We start from the raw sequence: 18,881 nt of genomic DNA, 5'->3' as shown, positions 1-18,881 counted from the left end.
TGTTGTCCATAATCTTGCAACTAATGTGCAGGAACTCCAGAAATAGATGACTCAAATAGCTACTGCTCTGAGTGAGATTCAATCTCAAGGAAAGATGCCCTCTCAACTGGTGGACAATCCAAAGCCAAACGTGAGCGCAATCACCCTTCGTAACGGAAGAGAAATAGAGCAGCCCGTTTTAAACAAGCCGGTCAACAAGAAGAACATCGTCAAGGAAGATAAAATTCTTGAAGAAGAAGTGCAAAAGCAAGATAGACCTCCTCCTTTAGTTACCCAAGCACATTACCCGAATCGGTTCGACAAATCGAAGAAGGAAAAGGAAGAGAAGGACATCTTTGAGGTATTTCGCAAGGTCGAGGTAAATATTCCATTAATTAATATCGTTAGACAAGTTCCTCGATATGCTAAGTTCCTTAAAGATTTGTGCACTAATAAAACTAAGAGAGTTGGGTATGAAAATATTTCCATGGGTGAGAATGTGTCTGCTATAATCCAAGGGAAAATGCCCCAAAAAAGTAAGGATAGAGGTATGTTTGCTGTTCCATGTCAGATTGGGAATACTAGTATTAAACGGGCAATGTGTGACTTAGGAGCGTCTATAAATGTCATGCCTAAGTCAGTTTATTCCTCTTTAAATGATGGTCCTCTTGAGGAAACTGGCATCGTTATTCAGATTGCTAACAGATCTATTGTTTACCCCGAAGGGGTGTTGGAAGATGTTTTGGTGCAGGTTGATGGTTTAATTTTTCCAGCTGACTTCTTTGTTATTGACATGGAAGATGATGATCGTTCCTCGGAGGCATCAGAAATCTTGTTAGGAAGACCATTCCTAACGACCGCCCGGACTAAGATAGATGTTCACAAAGGAACACCGACTATGGAATTCGATGGTAAAACAGTTCAATTTAATGTTTATGATGCCATGGAATTTCCTAACGAAGTGCATTCCGTTTGTGGTATAGATGTTATCAAACCAATAACAGAACATGCTTTTAAGTCATATAGGAAAGATGAATTACAGGTGGTTGTTGAAGGAAGCACTGGAATCGAAAGTGTCAGGAAGCTGCAAGTATAGGAGCTCGAAGAGCTACAGAATGAAGCTAATGAGAGCTCAAGGATTTCCAAATTGAAGACCAAAAAATTCCATGATGACAAAATGATAGTTCAGAAACAGTTTCAAATAGGACAGAAAGTGCTCCTATTCCATTCACGTTTGAAATTATTTCCAGGGAAATTAAAATCATGTTGGATCGGACCTTTCTTGGTAACTAATATCTTTCCTTATGGTGCAGTGGAAATTCAGCTTTTGGAGAATGGGAAAGTGCAGAAAGTAAAAGGGCATCGTCTCACGCCATTTTATGAGAATATCCCGATTGAAAGTGGTGAAGTTATGGAGCTACAAGTTCCTGGAGACTAGCCTTAGTGCTCGGATGTGTCTAGCCGAAGACGTTAACTAAAGGCGCTACTGGGAGGCAGCCCAGAGTTAGTCTTGCACAAGACTAACGCCTATCGTTTACATTCAGTTTTTTTTCTTTCTTTATTATTTTATTTTATTTTTATTCCATGTAGGTTAACTGATTAAACTAACATCATCTTCTCCAAAGGATTAGAAGTTCTGAGTTTTGATTTGCAAGTAAGGAAAGATGGAGGAATGAAACGGAGTAACATGCGGCGAACGTCTGAAGGCTCCCTGGGAAGAACGCTCTGACATGCTCCCTCTCCCCAAAGAAAATAGAAAAGCAAAAAAGTAGAAATAGCAAGGTGTAACTGACCTTCGAGAAAAACAAAACGAGACATGGCTAGAACGAGCTCCACCAAGCGGCACGAGAAGCACTAAGCTACCGGACACCTTAAAATTACGAACGGACGAACTCCACAGCACGGCAAACCAACTTTCGCAAAGATGAAGTTCCAGGTGCAAGAGAAGTCACCAAGAAAAATCGCAAACAAGGGAGAAGAAGAAATCAATTCTCCAATATTTATAATAAGGCGTAAAGTAAAGAAGCTGGCAAAGCACTCTTTCCAATACGTCTGGCGGCGCGTGTAGGAGACAATAAATATTGCATTTAATGCTACAACAGTAGTCCCTATAATAACAGGCGCGAAAGTTAAGGCACCTCTTCATATTCAAAGCGGCCAGCTGTCCGATGCTCCCATTTCACTAAATCGATCACATTGATTTAGGGCACTGCCTTCGCCAATCACATGGAATACTCGCCATACCTGTTCGCGGGGGGGACTACTTGATTCGGAATATCATAAGGTCCAAGGCAGGGCCCAAGAAGAAAGGCCCAAAAAGCCATCCCAACTCCCTATAAATACCCCTAACAAGGAGATCAGGCATACGCTTACACTCACTACACTATCGGTTAATCCCATAACTTTTCGAATATTTCCTTTAATAGTCTCCTTGAATATCTAAATGTCTTGATCGTCGGAGTGCTCATAGGGACCGCTCCCCGCACAGAGACGATAACCAAGAGCCGCGAGGATCCTCCAAGGTTGACTGAATCACTGTAGCACATTCCCTAATTAATTATTAATAAAATACTTTTTTATTTATAATGTACTGATATTTTTTTTAAAATTTTTTTACGTACAATATTTTTTTATTAAAAGACTCTTATTTATTATTCTGTCTAGGTCCGTAAATGATGAGGACCGGCCTTGATGACCATCAACTGTCTAATAAAAGAATTGGTCTTCTCTAATGCAAAATGGACTCTTATCTAAGCAGAATAGAAGGGGTGTATGTGTATGTGTATGCAAATGGAATTATATCACATGATATTCTCTGAAAACACTTTCAGAAATCAGAATCCTAGAGTTAAAATTCAGGGACCATGCGTGTAATTTAGCCTTATATATATAAGGAATAATTGCAGATCTGTTTCTTTGAATTTATGCCAGTATCTTATAATTACAGTAAAATATGTAAAATCTATTCAGACACAGTCAGAGATGCCTCCATAATAATAACATTATTCCTGAATTTAAATTATTACTTTTTTTCTGAATTGTTGTTTTCTGCAATGAACAAATTATTCTATTTCTGTATAGAAGATGACAATTAGTATAAGATTATAACATAATTGTTGAGTTTATTAATAATTAAAAATGTAAATTTGTTTTATTTCTACTTTGGTTATGTCAACATATGATTGGTCATTCATTCCTATCCGAATTAAAAAGCCATATATATATATATTCATCATATCTTGCCGATGAAGGCTCATTGGAATAAAAGTAGAGAATTCAACAATTCATTCATTCATTATATCGTGTATTCTGCGTGTGGCTTCAAGACTTTAAAATAATTGGAATTGCTATGAAATATGATTCACTTTACTGATCAAATGAATTACCAAGAAAGCAATAATAATCAAAGTTTCATGGAATTGGGAGCCCAAAATCCAAGGCCTGACGACTCTTCAAGCAGCATTATGAGTCGCTTCGAGTCCCCGGCTTCAGCTTTCTATGCAACTGAAAGATACATGGGGTTTCAGCCCTGTCCGTACTCCAAATCCTATACTATTTCTTCACAGGAAAGCTCAGGATTTTCTAAACCCGATGAGAATAAACTGCATTTTCAGACTCATTTTCCTGATGATTATTATTATTATTCTCCTGCAATAAACCAGTTTTCCATTCAGGATCGTCGAGTATGTATTGTTTTTTTATTTAATTTTATGATGTAGTCCTATGTGTTTTTTTTCTAATTGTTAATCTCTATTCGGCAACAGGTTGGGGGAAATCCATTTTCACAGCTAGGATTTTCTTCAGCCAAAGAGACTGAGTCTCAAAGATCTGTGAACCCTGTTGCTGCAAAAACTCGAATCCGTTGGACTCAAAATCTTCATGAGAGATTCGTCGATTGCGTAAATCGCCTTGGAGGTGCCGAGAGTATGTCCTCTTTTGATTCTCCTTTCTGTAACTGGTTTTTGTTTTTTCAGTCTAAACAGTTCGAAAAAAAAGTATTTGGTTAGAATCGAAAAATATAGACTATCTTTTATAATATGATTCAATTGCAGAAGCAACACCAAAGGCAATATTGAAGCTGATGGGTTCAGAAGGATTGACTATCTTCCATGTCAAGAGTCATTTGCAGGTATTATTTAATGCTACTAATATCATCGTCCCTCCTGTATTTCGTTTAGTGACATAAAAACTACTCAACTTTATTATGATAACCTAATTAATTCTTGCAGAAATATAGAATAGCCAAGTACATGCCAGACTCTTCACAAGGTAATTTAAATACCTTATTATATATATGATTACATAGTTTAATTTAATGTGACAGAAAAAGATATTTTACTATATCTGCAGGAAGGTTTGAGAACAGAAGTAGCATAAATGATGTGGATACAAGAACGTAATATTCATAATTAGTCCTTATTAATTTGATAAATTATGTAAGTGGGATTTTAATTTAAATAACAAGTGTTAAATGATGTGAAGCAGTAGATTGCAAATCAATGAGGCATTACAGCTGCAATTAGATGTGCAGAGGCGTCTGCACGACCAGTTGGAGGTACATACCCTCAATGTAATATTTCATTCCCCGGTGCATTGCTCTATCTTATTTGTTTTCTCTTCTTCTATTTCCACCCTATTCTTTTTGCTTGTCACCAAATATTCTACAACGTTACCGGACCAAATTGGTTCTAAGAATCCGTTTGGTTTACTTACTGTTTTCTGTTTACTGTTGTCACATATTAGTATAAATGTTGACATGTCATAATTAGAGTGGTCCACCACGATATGATTTTTTTTCAAGATGAATGTTAATTTGGCGGTCGAAAAAGAATGACTTTACTTGTATTGAACACAGTAGATATTGCTGTAATGTTAGAAACTCTAACTCAATATTATTCTATGGTAGAAATTCTAGTTTATTTTTAATCAGAGTTTCTATACAACATTTCTACTATATGGTATCGAGACTAGACTGGTCCACTAAGAATGCTATTGACATGGCAGTATATGAGCAATTCTGAACCAGTCTGGTCTAAGATCACTATAGAACCTCTCATTTCTATCTGATGCAACATTGGGTATTATGTGCTGCAATAGATACCGAATCTTAGTACAAATTTAATATGGAATAAATGTTAAGTTGTAACTGAACTTTCTATTATAATCTCAGTTCATTGGATCTTATTAACAGAAGATGTGGTAATTGTTCACCAATCATTTTTTAATAAGATGATATGCATTTCAATCGAATATTACACTTGGACCATTGTAAAACTTCTCCTAAACTTGGCTTGCAAGGTAAATTTGGTTCAAAATCTTTTTAGTATCAATCTAGTCTTTTAACTGCGTTTATGAGGTCATATTAACGCGAAATAACAAGTGTCAACATAAAAAAATAACACGTGTAAAAAAACTCCACAAATCATAGGCTAATACATGTCATTTTAGATTGATTTGACCGAAAGTGTTAATTGTAAGTAAATAAAGTTTTGATTTTATGTCCAAATATAGAGAGAATAAATTGAAATAGTGTTTGTTTTTTATGGGCACAGATTCAGAAAAATCTACAATTAAGAATCGAAGAACAAGGGAGACAACTAAAGAGGATGTTTGATGAGCAACAAATTAGGACAAATGGTAGTTTTTACAAGAATCAACAAACACCAACACCAACACCAACAACAAATGAGTCATCATTCAATCTTGAAGATTTTGAGGTGTCTGATATTGCGCAAGGTTCTAATAACACACATTTTCCATCCAAGATAAGCTAGGAAATTGATGTATCAAATGTTTCTGTAAATACATAGAAAATTGACTGTATCTCTTCAGTGTGTATCAGTTAAATTACCTATGTACTTCAATTTCGTAATAACAACATAAGCATATAACAGTAACCAGTTTGGTTCTGAAACATTTTTGAAATCAGATTTGCAAATTCTTAAAAAGTTGATGCAGATCCAAAAGGTGGAGGTTCACCAAGTTTAATGGAGAGTTCGTTAAGTTTCACCAAAATTTTATAAAATTTCACACAAGGTTCACCAGAATTTCACATAGTTTCACACCAAGTTTCACAATAGTTTTAGGAGGTTTCATCAAGGTTCACATGAGTGTCAGAGGGTTTCGTTAAGTTTTACCAAGGTTGACAAGAGTTTCAACAAGATTTCATTTGAATTTAACTGAAGTTCCACTAAGATTATAAGGTTCCAGAATAGTATCACCAAGATTTATAGGAGTTCTACCCAAGGTTATACCAAAACTATAGACTTCCACAACAGTTTCACCAAGTTTCACGAGAGCTTTATCTTGATAAAACTTTGGTGAATCCTTGGAGAAACATTGTGGAACTTGGTGAGACCTTGCTGAAACTATTGTGAAACTTGAGAAACATCTTGCACATCATCATCACCAAGGTTTCCCAACAGTTTTACTAAGGTTTCATAATGTTCCACTGAAGTTTTCTTAAAGGCTTAACTAATTTAATTATAGTTTCAGATAGCAAAAATAGAATACATGAACTCAACAATGGAAAGCACACCCATCACTACAAAAAAATAAAATGAAAAACTCTCAAAAGTTTCAAAAAGTATATCTCCTAAATTTGAACAACAGTTGGTCTAAGAGTATTAAGAACTCTAAGAATTTTGGGAATGTTTAACTCTAAACAACTATCATTCTTCTTTTGTTTTTTCAAAGCTATTACAGAGTGAGAAAGAAAAATGGGGGAGGAGAGAATGAATAGCTTAGCTTCTGTTCGCAGAAGCTATTGGAAAGCCACTTTGTGTACATGGATTGGGGAAATCTCAATCTCTGTAATTTTTTTAAATTGACCCAACTCAAAACCACATTGTTTTGGACATTGGGGACAAATAAAAAAAATGGTGGTCAACCAAATGGGCTGGGCACCATTTTCATCGAGAAGGAGATTTAGGGTTCGCAAACCAACCATGAGGGGCTAGTATTTTACAATACATATTCAAAAAAATGCCGACTCCGGGCAGGGGGTGATGGCTGGCGCCCCAAGCACCAGGCTACCTCCACTTTTTGTTGAGACTATTTATGTGTGATCAGGCTATATTAAATTGATATGGTCAAGATTTGATTTACGATGATGATGATGAATAAGAATTAATAATTGTGTTGAAGTATGTTTGAGTTCGGGTAGAAGGTTAAGTTATGTTTACTTTGTTTTTTACAAAGTAAGTTTGGATGAGTATGTGCAATAGTCTAGATATTGTTAATACTGTGATCACAGACACCCGGTTGTTGTTATATACTTACTTTCATCCAGTGACTTTAAACACTAAGCTAATTTAATTTTATTGATTAAGATTGATTCAGAATTTTAGGATTTTGAATATTTGTTAAATTTGTAGATGGATTATTTATGGATGGTTTATTATTATTTTTTTGTTAAATTTGTAATATTTTTTATTTATTTATTGATTCTTAACGAGCAAGGATATCCGTAATTTAAATGGAACGGATATGAGATTTATAAAGTATACCCGTTAGGGTAATGAGATGAGTATATATAGTAACAAAATAAATAGGTAAAAGTTTGAAATTGACACTATATGCGAGTATCCTACCGTTGCCATCTCTAGTTATAATTAAAAAATTATGGGCCCTGTTTGGTAGAGAGCGTTTTGGGATAAAAAGAGCGCTTTTGACCAACTTTAACGGTTTGACCACTGAAACCGCTGATTTATTTTGATAAAAAGTTTTTGATATCTTTAATTTATAACTTGAAATATTTATTTTGATATCTTTAATTTATAACTTTTTATAAATTTATCCAAAGTTTTTAATTTACACCTAAAACATTAAAATTAAACCCAATATTAAACTTAAATTCATAATACGTCAACACTCTAAAAGATAATATAATATATTATAATCTATATCGAGGTACAAAAATTGAAATTTTTGGACACGGACGTGACACCTCCTCCAGCCAAAAATTGAATTTTTTTTTTGAAAAAGCTCTTCATCAAGGAGGTTAGTTGATTGTTTTAATGTGTATGCATTAATAAAGACATGAAAATACTTTTAATTATTTTAAATATATTTTATATATTAAAAAAAGAAATGCCCTTATTCGTCTTTTTGCACAAACCGCTATTATCAATCAGCTAATTTTTACCAAACAAGTCTACACAAACAGCTAGTCAAATCAGCTAATGTAATCAGCTAACAGCTAATGTAAACAGCTAACAACTAACGGCTAATTCCCAAACAGGGCCATGGTCAAATTAGTACTTAAAGTTGACCCTCGACATCAAATTAATTCAAATCGAAGTTTATAGTAAAAGTTTATAAAATTTGGATCAATTTGTCAAAATTTATTCGCAATTTAAATGGGACGGATGTGAGGTTCATGAAGTCTACTCGTTAGTGTAATGAGACGGGTACGTATATGATATCACGTTGATTTCTTTACACCGGATAATGTCCCTGTGAGGTGCCGTTGTGCTCGGCCGGAGGCACTCCGATGCCTAAGTTAGTGATTTCCTGAGTGAGAATAATTTGTAATCACAAAGGAAAGCTAGAATAATATGTACCTTTTGACACTTTATCAATGACGTATTTATATAGGATTAAATGGTAATCATAATGGCTCTCCTTTAATGTCTTTAATGAAGTGTAATGCGCTTTTAATGCAACTTAACTCTGATCTTTACCCCGGACTGTTATTATCTTTAAGGAATCATTAATGCTTATTAACGATGGTGATTCCGCCGGTTAACGGCTTAGTGTCATGTCTTAGCGGATTGAGTAAGGGCGTACCTCCCTATATGACGGATCCAGGATGACCAAGGGCGTACTGTTGTATGAGTATCATTCATTCGCTCTTCCTCTAGGCGAACCCCGTATATCCTGAGCTGGCGAGTCTCTTGCGGCTTTTCCTCATTTTAATCCTTCTTCCAGAGAATATTCCTAGCGAAGTCCTAACGATAACATTGCGGATGTTATTAGTATAATAAAAAAAATAAATAGATTAAGGTTTGAAATTAGCACTACCCACGAATATCTTATCCTAATGATAATTTAAAAATTAAGGTCAAATGAGTATTTAAACTTGACAACTAAGGCCCTGTTCTTTATTACTTAATTTCAGTAACAATCAGTTCAGTTCAGTTCAGTAGTAATCAGTTCAGTTCAGTTCAGTTCAGTATTCAGTTTCAGTATTCAGTTTCAGTATTCAGTTTCAGTATTCAATAATTTATCATTATTTATTATAATTATTATATATTATTATTATTTATATATAATTTATTATTATTCTCATTATTTATTTATAATTTCAGCAATTTATTATAATTATTATAATTTATTATATATTAATTTATCTATTTTAATTATAATTATATTTATATATAATTTATGCTTTGTCATTATATATATTATCATTATTTATTATAATTATAATTATTTGGTGCAACTTATTTGCAAATTTTGCGAAAAGTAAATAAATATTATATTAATACGTTTACATTACAATGCTCTAAAAAATTAACTGGCTCAACTACCTTAATATCTCAAATAGTGCAATTTTATCCCTAATATTAGAAGCCAATAGCAATTTTACCCTTAACATTGATAAATTGAGTCAAGATTTTGTATTCATATGAAAATTCATATTTAGACGTTAGGAGTAAAATAACCCCAGACCCAAAACGTTAAAGGTATTTTTGTACCTTAATACTTAATTGTAATAAAAAGTTAAGAGTGTGTATTCATATAAAAATTTGTATTTAATTTCATAGGCTTTAAATTATATATAAATTTGTGTTTGTATGTAATTTATATTTTTAATTTAAATTAGACTCATTTTTATTTAATGTCATAGGATTTTATCGAGCCTAGATTTTATTTGATATTTAATTTAGTTTAATCTTTAATAATATGTTTATTTATTATTGATATTATTTTTTTTGGTAGAAATATTATTATTATTATTATTATTATTATTATAAGCTTATTAATGTCCAATATTATCATTAAATTATTTTAAAGTCTAATATCATCATTATTGTTACGTTCGATTAAATTCGGTTAAGTTCGGTATCATTCAGTTAAGTTCAGTAGTATTCAGTTAAATTCAGTTCAGTATTCAGTATCAGTTCAGTTCAGTTCAGTTCAGTTCAGTTCAGTTCAGTAGCATTCAGTTCAGTTCAGTTCAGTTCAGTTCAGTTTTTTTCAGTAATAAAGAACAGAGCCTAACATCAATTTAATTCAAAATAAAGTTTAAGTATCAATTTAGTTATTAAGTTGATAAATTTTAACAAATTGACTCCGATACAATCAATTTTAATAGTAAAAATTGATAAAATTTGGAATAATTTATCAAAGTTTACCAATTTAAGCGTGAGTTAATATATAAACTTTGATTTAAGCTAAATTTATCATGTAACCGATCAAGTTTGAAGGTGATTTTTATCTGTAATTCGATAATTAAAAGGATAAGTTACTAAAATAAGTTTATAGTTTTTGAAAAAGTATAAATTTAGACTACACTTATAAAATAACATTAATATATGCTAACATTAAAAAAAGGTACCAATTTTGGCATCGATAACGGAACGTGGCACGTCGTTTATATTACTCCGTTAAGTTCTATCAATTGTACGTGGAAAGAGAAATCAGAACTTAACAGGATAATCTGAATGACGTGTCACGTTCCGTTATGAAGACCTAAATTGATACTATTGTTTAAACGTTAAATCTATATTAATATTATTTTGTATTTAGAACTTTTTAATTCTATCTTATGTAATTCAATTTGTGGGATCTGTGAAGCAAGGTCTTCTAGAGCAGCTAGTCCCAGCGAAGTTGCGTTTTACCGAAATTTGATATTTCTCTAAAAACCATACAATCTATTTTAGTACCTTATCATAATTGAATCATAGTATGTTAAGAAAAATTAAGTGTAAACGTCGAATGTGAAAAATTAAATTGCAAAGGGCAAAATTGATACATCATGACAAGTAAAAGGATCAAACTACCTTTTGTCTCACTTCTATGGAATTTTCTATTTGAAGTCAGTGAAGAAACCATCGAACGCCGAGTCTCGCAAAGACAAGCCAGAGAGAGAGAGAGAGAGAGAGAGAGAGAGAGGTAAAAGAAGTCTAGAGATGGAAGATATGAAGAAGAGGAAGATGGAGGAGGCCGGAAACGGTGGTGAAATCTCAACTCAAGACCACCTTCGTACTCTCCTCGATCCTCTAAACAAATCCCAGCTCGTTGATCTTCTCTCCAGATTGTGCGTTCTCTCCTTTTTCTTTTCTTTTTTCCTTTTCTCCTTTATATTGATTGCCCATGTTTTATTCATCTTGAAATTTCAGTTGTTTCCCTGTTTAACGAGACTGACTTTGAGCTCTCATAAACTTGAAAAACTTTAAAAGAGTACTAATTCAAAATTGCTTTTAGTTTCTGTTCTGGAGAAAGCCAATTAGGCCCCTTTAGCATTTGAGGATTTTTATTGTCAGACAACTGATAACTAGTGTATTCTTTTCCCTTTTTATTGGGAATTTTCAACTTTCGATCTTCTTGGATTTACAATTACATGTGCATTTCACTTCTATGTGATTTTGAAGTTCTTGTAGTGGGAATTGGGGGTTGTATCGCGAGGGTGGTCTGCTAGTGTCAATTAAAAGGTTATACTGATCAATTGTATGCTGTGTGATTGACCTTCTGCATGTGTGTTTGCTTGCATGTTGACGCGTAAAGAGGGTCTCAATATCCTTCCATTGCAGACGAAATTAAAAGTTTAGCTAGTGCAAATCCAGTACATCGAAAGCTTTTTGTTCGTGGCTTGGCCTGGAATACTAGTTCAGAAACCTTGTGTGCTGTGAGTGCATTTGCTGATTGCTGAGTGTCTTTGTGTGTTTATGGTAATGATTGTTTCTAATGACTTTAGCGTTGGCCTATGTTGTTCAAATCACGTAATCAATCCCCTGCCGTCAATGTTGGCTTCTCTTTCTTCTTGATTTGTTAGGGACTGACCTCTATATTTTTGGCATAGGCATTTCAAGTGCATGGAGAAATTGAAGAAGGGGCTGTCATTTATGACAAAACAACAGGAAAATCTCGTGGATATGGTTTCATTACATACAAAAACACGGAGTCGACACGGAGTGCACTGAGAGCACCCAGCAAATTGATTGATGTGAGCAACACTTTTATTTTTCTGTTCTTATGGAGATATTTATATTCATGTCATGTGAGTATGCATTATCTTTGCTCATTCTTTTTCCAACAAGATGCCCAATTTATGCATGTTCCACCCATGGATGCCTGTCATGCTCCGGTGATATATGTGCTCTCATTATAAGGCTTAATACATAAATAAACACTTAAACTTGACAAGTTTCTTCTCTTGGCACCCTAAACTTTGACATGGACCTATCACACACCTATACTTGACTAAATTGAACCTCAATCACACTCCATTGATGATTTGGCATACTTAATAGCTAATGTGGGAGGAGAGTGTTACACACAAAATATCAAGCGCGTGAGTTCCTCTTTTTTGCTTATTACAGTAACAATCTACTTCCATTATTACCAATTGACCTTCTTCTTCTTCTCCATTAATCGCTCAGAAATCCTCTTCCCTGATCCTAGTTCAACCAATTCTGTCCCTGACTTGGTTATTCCAAATTATTTTTCTTTCTTCTCTAACACAAGCCATTCCGGTTCTACGGATATGAGAACACCAACTCGAGAAAAAAAAGGCTAAAAGGGAGTATAATGAAACAGTGGGGGATTGGCAGATTTTGTGAAGAAGAGGGATAAGGGAGTGATTGATATGATGATTAAGAAGCATGTGGAGATGGAGAAGAAGAAGATGGAAGAGAGGGAGAGAAAGAAGAAGTTGGAGAGAGAGAGAGAATGGCGAAAGCCAAAGGTTATGAAGAGTTTGAGTGGACAAGAGTGAATGACCAGTAAGTGGAGGAGATGAGGAAGATGGGTTCTTTGATGCTTTAAGCTCAGTTTAATTGTCATTTTTAATCCTCGCTTCAAAGCTTCTGTTGATGGAATCTCCTTTGATTCTATTTCTCCTTCAAAATCTTCTATACAATCCCAAAATGGCGTTGCTGAGATCGCGCCTTCTTCACATCAATTGCTGTTCTTATGCTCCTATGTTTTTCTTCACAGTTGTAATTGATGAACATGCTTCAGAATTTGCATTGCTGATAATCATAATCCATTAGACAATGAGGAAGAAGGGTTCTTTGATGCCGAGGGAAGTGACGAGGTCAAAGAATTTGGTGTGGGAGATCAGTGTGTGGAGCTCACGCACAATAATATAAATGTTATATTGCAATTTAGTGTGCATGAGGTTTAGTTTAGTCAAGTATGAGTGTGTAATAGGTATATGTGAAAGTTGAGGGTGCCAAGGGAACAAACTTGTCAAGTTTGAGGGTGCATTTATGTATTAAGCCTCTTTTGAAGGACAGTGGTTTTGCATCTGTTGTTTACCACCCTGAATGTTCCAAGGAAAGAGTACATTCTAAGTTGATATTGTAGCAGGCTATTTAAATTGCATGAAATGTCATCAACATTCTGATGGAATTTTTTTTTTTTTTTGCTTCGGCAGTGAAACTTGGGTTGCAGTAAAAAAAATTCTCCAATGAACTCATTGTAATTGTTAAAATAAATGGTTATGATTGTCTCTGTCTGACCATTTATCGTACGGCTTCATGTATGTGTAAGATGATAATATATGTCGCCATGTTGGTTCATTTTTCACTCCTATTCTCAGTCTTCCAAATTTGTGCATTTGTTGGTCAATTCTGGATGTCTAACCGTTCCAATCACATCTCTTAACTCATCTATCCATTTTTTTCAGTTGTACTGAATACAGCCAAGCCGACCCCGAATCATTTCGGGACTAAGGCTTTGTTGTTGTTGTTGTTTACTGAATACAGCCATCTTAGTAATTTTTAATTGCATGCTAACTTTATGAACTTTGTTTCTTCACCCGTAGTAGTTACATTAAAAAATTCACTTTCTAAACTTGCTAGAACTAGATTTTTTTAAAACATTTGACTAATATTTGAATTGGAGAGTATATTCTTAATGAGTATTCACAAATACAGATCCTGTTCTTCCTTTACTAGATTAGATGTTCTGTCATATGATTGTCCACTTTGAAATTGTCAATTAGCAAAATTTATTATTGATACTGAAAGGAAACCAATTCTTGGACAAGCTCTCGTTATAGGGACACGTATAAGAAAACGATTGATCGATCCCTTTGATTTATTTTGTTTTATATTTAAGAGTGAGACAATTGAAGGCTTTTGGAAATGTATAAAACACTTTGACAATTGTAAAGGTGCAGTGTCAGACTCAGGATTTAATTTTTGGGTGGGTAGACTAAGATATATTATTTTATTTATTTTTATATATATCATTAAGACTATGATAACGGCAAGTATTTTTTTGTAACCCTAGAGTTCATGCTCAATAAATTAACATATACGAAATTGGAATTTTGCTTATAAACTTGAAGCAAACTAAAAGTAGAACTTAGTGGTTAATAAAGTAAAGCAATATGCATCAGTTCTCAAATATTTCAAACTAATTGTACTTAATTAATTAACTTATATATATATATGTGGGCAGATTTAACATAATTTCATTAGTTAAATTGAATATACATGAAGTTATATTAAAAAAAATGTGTTAAGAGCGGGATGGGGATGGGGATGGGGGTGGGGGTCTCTCCCTGATTCCGCTGGTGATGAGATCTGACATATGTATTACTCAGTCATTGATGGTGATGGAATATTATGCAGATAACTTTTGGAAACTTGCTGATAATTTCATTTAGCATCTTAAAATTCTACGCCTCTACTATAAAGGGGTACCTCTTGGTTACTCTGTTTTATATAGTTTTTTTTTTTTTTTTTTTTTTTTTTTTTTTCAAAAGAAGACAATTCATGGAGTGATCACAGAAAATGCTTCTTATCTTCAGAATAGTACTTTTTAGAGAGGTAATTTGAGGCATTGTTGTTGATCTAACTCACGTCTGAATGTTTTAAGTTAGTAAAGTTCACTTAATACTTCCGAATTGAGAAGAGCAGTATGCAGGCTTCAATCATTTCACTAGAGCCACCGCAAGCTCTCAAAAGTTCTGGTGAAGTACCAAATAGAAATTTAAAAACAGTTGTAAGATTTACAATCTCAATACATATTGAGGATTCATCTGGAATACAAAATAGGAATGTAACTTTTGGTAGCAAGACCTCCTTTAAAATTAGTAATATACTCTTGAAACTCACTGGATCTAATAATGTCTCTCTTTTTTGTATATATGGTAGATTTTTTCTTTGATAAATTTGGAGAAAGATTGTCCATATAGGTACTCTAAAGGTTGGCCATAAAACTACCGTTGCATGCTAATGTGCCATAAAGTTAATTTTTTAGTAGAAGTTGGACTTCATTGAGTTGAGAACTTCATTAGGCAATTTGATATTTAAACATTTACACTATACTGTTTATAAAATTTTGGCACGAGCTATCTTGGAATTATTTCAAATTTAGAGATTGTTATTACTCTTATAGACGCGTTTGATTGTCCTTGCCCTTTCTAATTATTATATTTTCTTCTCTCTCTCTTGCTACTCTTGAAATTTAATATTGTGACTTCAGGGTCGGCTGGCTGTCTGTAATCTAGCATGTGAAGGGCTAAGTGGGGCAAGTACTACACCAGACTTGGCCCATAGAAAACTCTATATTGGGGGTTTGTCACCAGAGATCACAAGTGAGATGCTTCTCAACTTTTTCGGAAGGCATGGCGAGATTGAAGAAGGCTCAGTTGCTTATGATAAAGATACAAATGAATCACGGTATGCCACCTGCTTTCTTTTTTAATTGAGAAATATCTTCTGTTTTTCTTAGTTCTTTCTTAATCATTTTTCTGTCTGTAGCAGGGAAACTTATCATCTTTTCCTTTCTATTTACAGTGGATTTGGTTTTGTCACATACAAGACAGTGGAGGCTGCAAGGAAAGCCATAGATGATCCACAAAAAACTTTTGGGGTAAACCAATTGGACTTGTACTTTTTGTTCTTCAATATAGAAATAGCACGCTTTCCTTTTTCTTTATTCAAACATGACAATTTAAATTTTTATTTTTTGGGTTGAAAATAAGCAATATTTTGAAGCACCCAAAGAGATAATACAATAGCAGAACAACAAAAAACACGAAGGCCTTGTTGCCACAACTCTAACCAACTCCTATCAGAATACAAACTCGTTTTAATGCACTTCAAAATCCTGAAAGACTTAAAACTCTCTCTTTGAAGAAGCAGCAGCACATAAAGCAATTCTTCTTATAGTTTCTTTAATCGATTTATCACAAGCCTTGTGAGTACCAGCTTATAATTCTTCTCCACTTAGTCACATGACACCCACATCTTTTCTGCACTCCTTTTCAAACTCAGCAGTAAGAATACAATCAAAATACAGATGAACTATAGTTTCTGTTTCAGAATTACGGAAAACACACTTCTTATCCAAAGCTACATTCCACCTGCCAATATGAGATTTGACTGCAAGATGCCCCCTCAATGCCAACCAAACCACAAAACAATGTCGTAGAATGTACTTAGGTCCCAAAATAATCTTCTACCAGTCCATCACAGCACCTTCCCCCCTTCAACCCCTGATAAGTACTGTTCACAGTAAACTTACCAGAATTGTGAGCTTTCCAAACAACCACATCTTCAGTGTTAGACAGAGAAATTCCTCACTTCATTCCAGGATTGGACAGTAAGATCATTACTAGGATGAGGAAGAAACCAGGCACAATTCCTCCACAAATCCGCAACACAATCAGCATCTTTTAAGCTAATATTAGAAAACAAATCAATCAAACTTTCCATTTATCCAAGGATCGAACCAAAACGCAATCCTTTTTCCATCACCAATCCTAGAGCAAAAGATGTCCTTAAACTCTTTTTAATTTTATGTAAACAACGCCAACACCAACTTGCATCACATGGCTTTGTTATACCCCCAAAACTGGATCGTTTAAGTTTATTTTCATTCACCCAAATAAGGATTCCTTACCACTGACACTATCCCAAATTTGTTGCCCCACAGAAACCTTATTCCAAATTGACCACCCATATTGTCAGATGCGGAACCTTTTCAGAGGTAATTGCTCCAATTGCCATCAATTGCCTTAATGAAAGCCTTAGGAAGAATGCCAATTTAAACAATTTGCATCTTAACTGTTCTTGGACTTTGACATTTTGATGGGAGAAAGGAGGGCAACTGGTTGGTTTGCCTGGCCTGGCATGTTTGAGATTGTCTAAGATGAGTAGCTAACTACGTGAATGTAGCTTAGTTGGCTACATTTGTCTACCTCACAACCATTTGCTGCCCTTTACTGTTATTTATGCTCCATCTGTCTTTTAAAAGGAAAAAAAAGAACTTCATTGGGGAAATTTGTGACATTAACTAGCTCAATTTTGTGTTTCTTTTTGGTGTATGTTGTTATATATATATATATATATATTGCCTTTGAAATACATGTGAAGTCCTCCAATCAATTCTGTTTACTAACCAAAAGTTATTTTGGGGCATAGAATCACAGTATCTTACTCATTAAAATGATGTAACCATTGTTAAAATCCCTTTATCCAAGTTTGGTAACGGTGTAGACTGTGTTATCACATGTTACCAACAAAAAAGGATAAAGTTCGTCTCTTAGTTATCTTAAGTTGTAAGATTTGGATAATTGATACATAATATGAAGTCTAATGCGCCTTTTGTTATAGGGAGTTGAAGCTAACGGGGGGTTTGTTTCTTCACTAAATAATTCAACTGTCATCATTGACATACAGAACTGAGCTTTTATTGCCTGAGTTTGAATTATCATGTAGATCTAGCATCTGCTTCCATTGTTCTAAATTGGATAGATTTTCTTTTGTGGCTTTCTTAAATATCCTATGTGATAAAAACATTAAGATGATGGGGTTCTCACTGCAGGGAAGGACTGTAATTGTGAAACTTGCTGATACTCACAAGGGCAAAACAGTACCAGCACAACAATCTCTTGCACCAGTCTTTCCAGTACCAATGCCGATAGCAGGTGGGTACACGCAGCCGGGAAAACCACATTCTGGCACTCCCCCTGTTGGCTACTCCTATCCTCAGACCATGACCTCATACCCTGCTTCTTCTTATGCAAGTCCTCCCACAGCACCTGTTCCATATCCTCCACAATATCCACCCATCGGTGTGAAGAAAGAACCCATGGGAATGTCACCAGCAACACCCATGGTAATGGGTGGATACCCATATTACCTTCCTAGACAATGATTTCCTCTCAGAAGAATCTTTTAGAAGTTTTCTGTTTCTCCATCTTTTCCACTGAATCTCTTAAATCATGCTAGTTGTAGCTAAGACTTCCCTTCTGGATACCTCTGCTTAGAATGGTAGAAAAATGACTGAAATTTTGTCTCTGTTTGTGTTGGCCTCTCTTTTGGTTCATGTATTGTAGCTTTATTGTTGTAGTTTTAGGAAAGAAAACTCCATAAGTGGGATGTAATCTCCAATGCTTTATGATACTGCTTATAATTTGGCAAAAATAAATAAATCGTATAAGGGCCAAAATGTTTGTGGGGAAGTGTTGATTTGATCTTGATGTACGAAATGATACAAATTTACCTTTAACATTTTCAAGTAAAATTAATTGCGATAAACAGTTGGTAAGTCATACAGAACTCCACCAGTATAAGAAAACCAACAAGTTATACAGAAGAGAGGTTATTAGAGTTAGGAGCAAAATTAATAAAACATGAAGTAGTAGTTATTGTCCATTACTTTTCTCTTGTTGCCTGGGCAGGGTATTTGTACATGTAGTAATATCAATCTAT

At 34.3% G+C, this 18,881-nt stretch overlaps 2 protein-coding genes across 4 annotated transcripts; both read left to right on the top strand.

Annotated features, from left to right (window-relative positions):
* Positions 1-3,257: 3,257 nt before the first annotated feature.
* Positions 3,258-5,906, top strand: LOC136209202 (myb family transcription factor PHL5). Of its 3 annotated transcripts, none has more exons than XM_066000606.1 (7): positions 3,258-3,662; positions 3,744-3,903; positions 4,032-4,108; positions 4,209-4,248; positions 4,330-4,375; positions 4,465-4,549; positions 5,532-5,906. In XM_066000606.1, the coding sequence occupies exons 1-7, from the start codon at positions 3,336-3,338 to the stop codon at positions 5,751-5,753; spliced, it is 957 nt and encodes a 318-aa protein (XP_065856678.1). In that variant the 5' UTR covers positions 3,258-3,335; the 3' UTR covers positions 5,754-5,906. The 3 variants fall into 3 exon arrangements, with proteins under 3 accessions (XP_065856678.1, XP_065856676.1, XP_065856679.1); XM_066000604.1 differs by having other exon boundaries at positions 4,465-4,567; XM_066000607.1 differs by having other exon boundaries at positions 3,261-3,662; positions 4,465-4,534; positions 5,532-5,903.
* Positions 5,907-11,042: 5,136 nt separating this feature from the next.
* Positions 11,043-18,631, top strand: LOC136209213 (UBP1-associated protein 2A-like). The gene is made up of 6 exons (XM_066000622.1): positions 11,043-11,245; positions 11,713-11,833; positions 12,008-12,151; positions 15,646-15,842; positions 15,960-16,035; positions 17,992-18,631. Exons 1-6 carry the CDS (start codon positions 11,118-11,120, stop codon positions 18,322-18,324), a joined length of 999 nt encoding a protein of 332 aa, XP_065856694.1. The 5' UTR covers positions 11,043-11,117; the 3' UTR covers positions 18,325-18,631.
* The last annotated feature ends 250 nt before the right edge of the window (positions 18,632-18,881 follow it).

Source organism: Euphorbia lathyris, chromosome 10 (assembly GCF_963576675.1).
Source record: "Euphorbia lathyris chromosome 10, ddEupLath1.1, whole genome shotgun sequence".
Taxonomy (NCBI): Eukaryota; Viridiplantae; Streptophyta; class Magnoliopsida; order Malpighiales; family Euphorbiaceae; genus Euphorbia; species Euphorbia lathyris.
The sequence above is the reverse complement of the archived record's forward strand: the minus strand, read 5'-3'. Positions and strand labels throughout refer to the sequence as shown.

Excerpts from the sequence above, each read along its gene's own strand:
- LOC136209202 (XM_066000604.1), top strand. The coding sequence starts at position 3,336 with ATGATTCACTTTACTGATCAAATGAATTACCAAGAAAGCAATAATAAT. Across the intron at positions 4,376-4,464 it reads AATGATGTGGATACAAGAAC|TAGATTGCAAATCAATGAGG; the intron begins GTAATATTCATA and ends GATGTGAAGCAG. Across the intron at positions 4,568-5,531 it reads ATGTAATATTTCATTCCCCG|ATTCAGAAAAATCTACAATT; the intron begins GTGCATTGCTCT and ends TTATGGGCACAG.
- LOC136209213 (XM_066000622.1), top strand. The coding sequence starts at position 11,118 with ATGGAAGATATGAAGAAGAGGAAGATGGAGGAGGCCGGAAACGGTGGT. Across the intron at positions 11,834-12,007 it reads GTTCAGAAACCTTGTGTGCT|GCATTTCAAGTGCATGGAGA; the intron begins GTGAGTGCATTT and ends TTTTTGGCATAG. Across the intron at positions 12,152-15,645 it reads CACCCAGCAAATTGATTGAT|GGTCGGCTGGCTGTCTGTAA; the intron begins GTGAGCAACACT and ends TTGTGACTTCAG.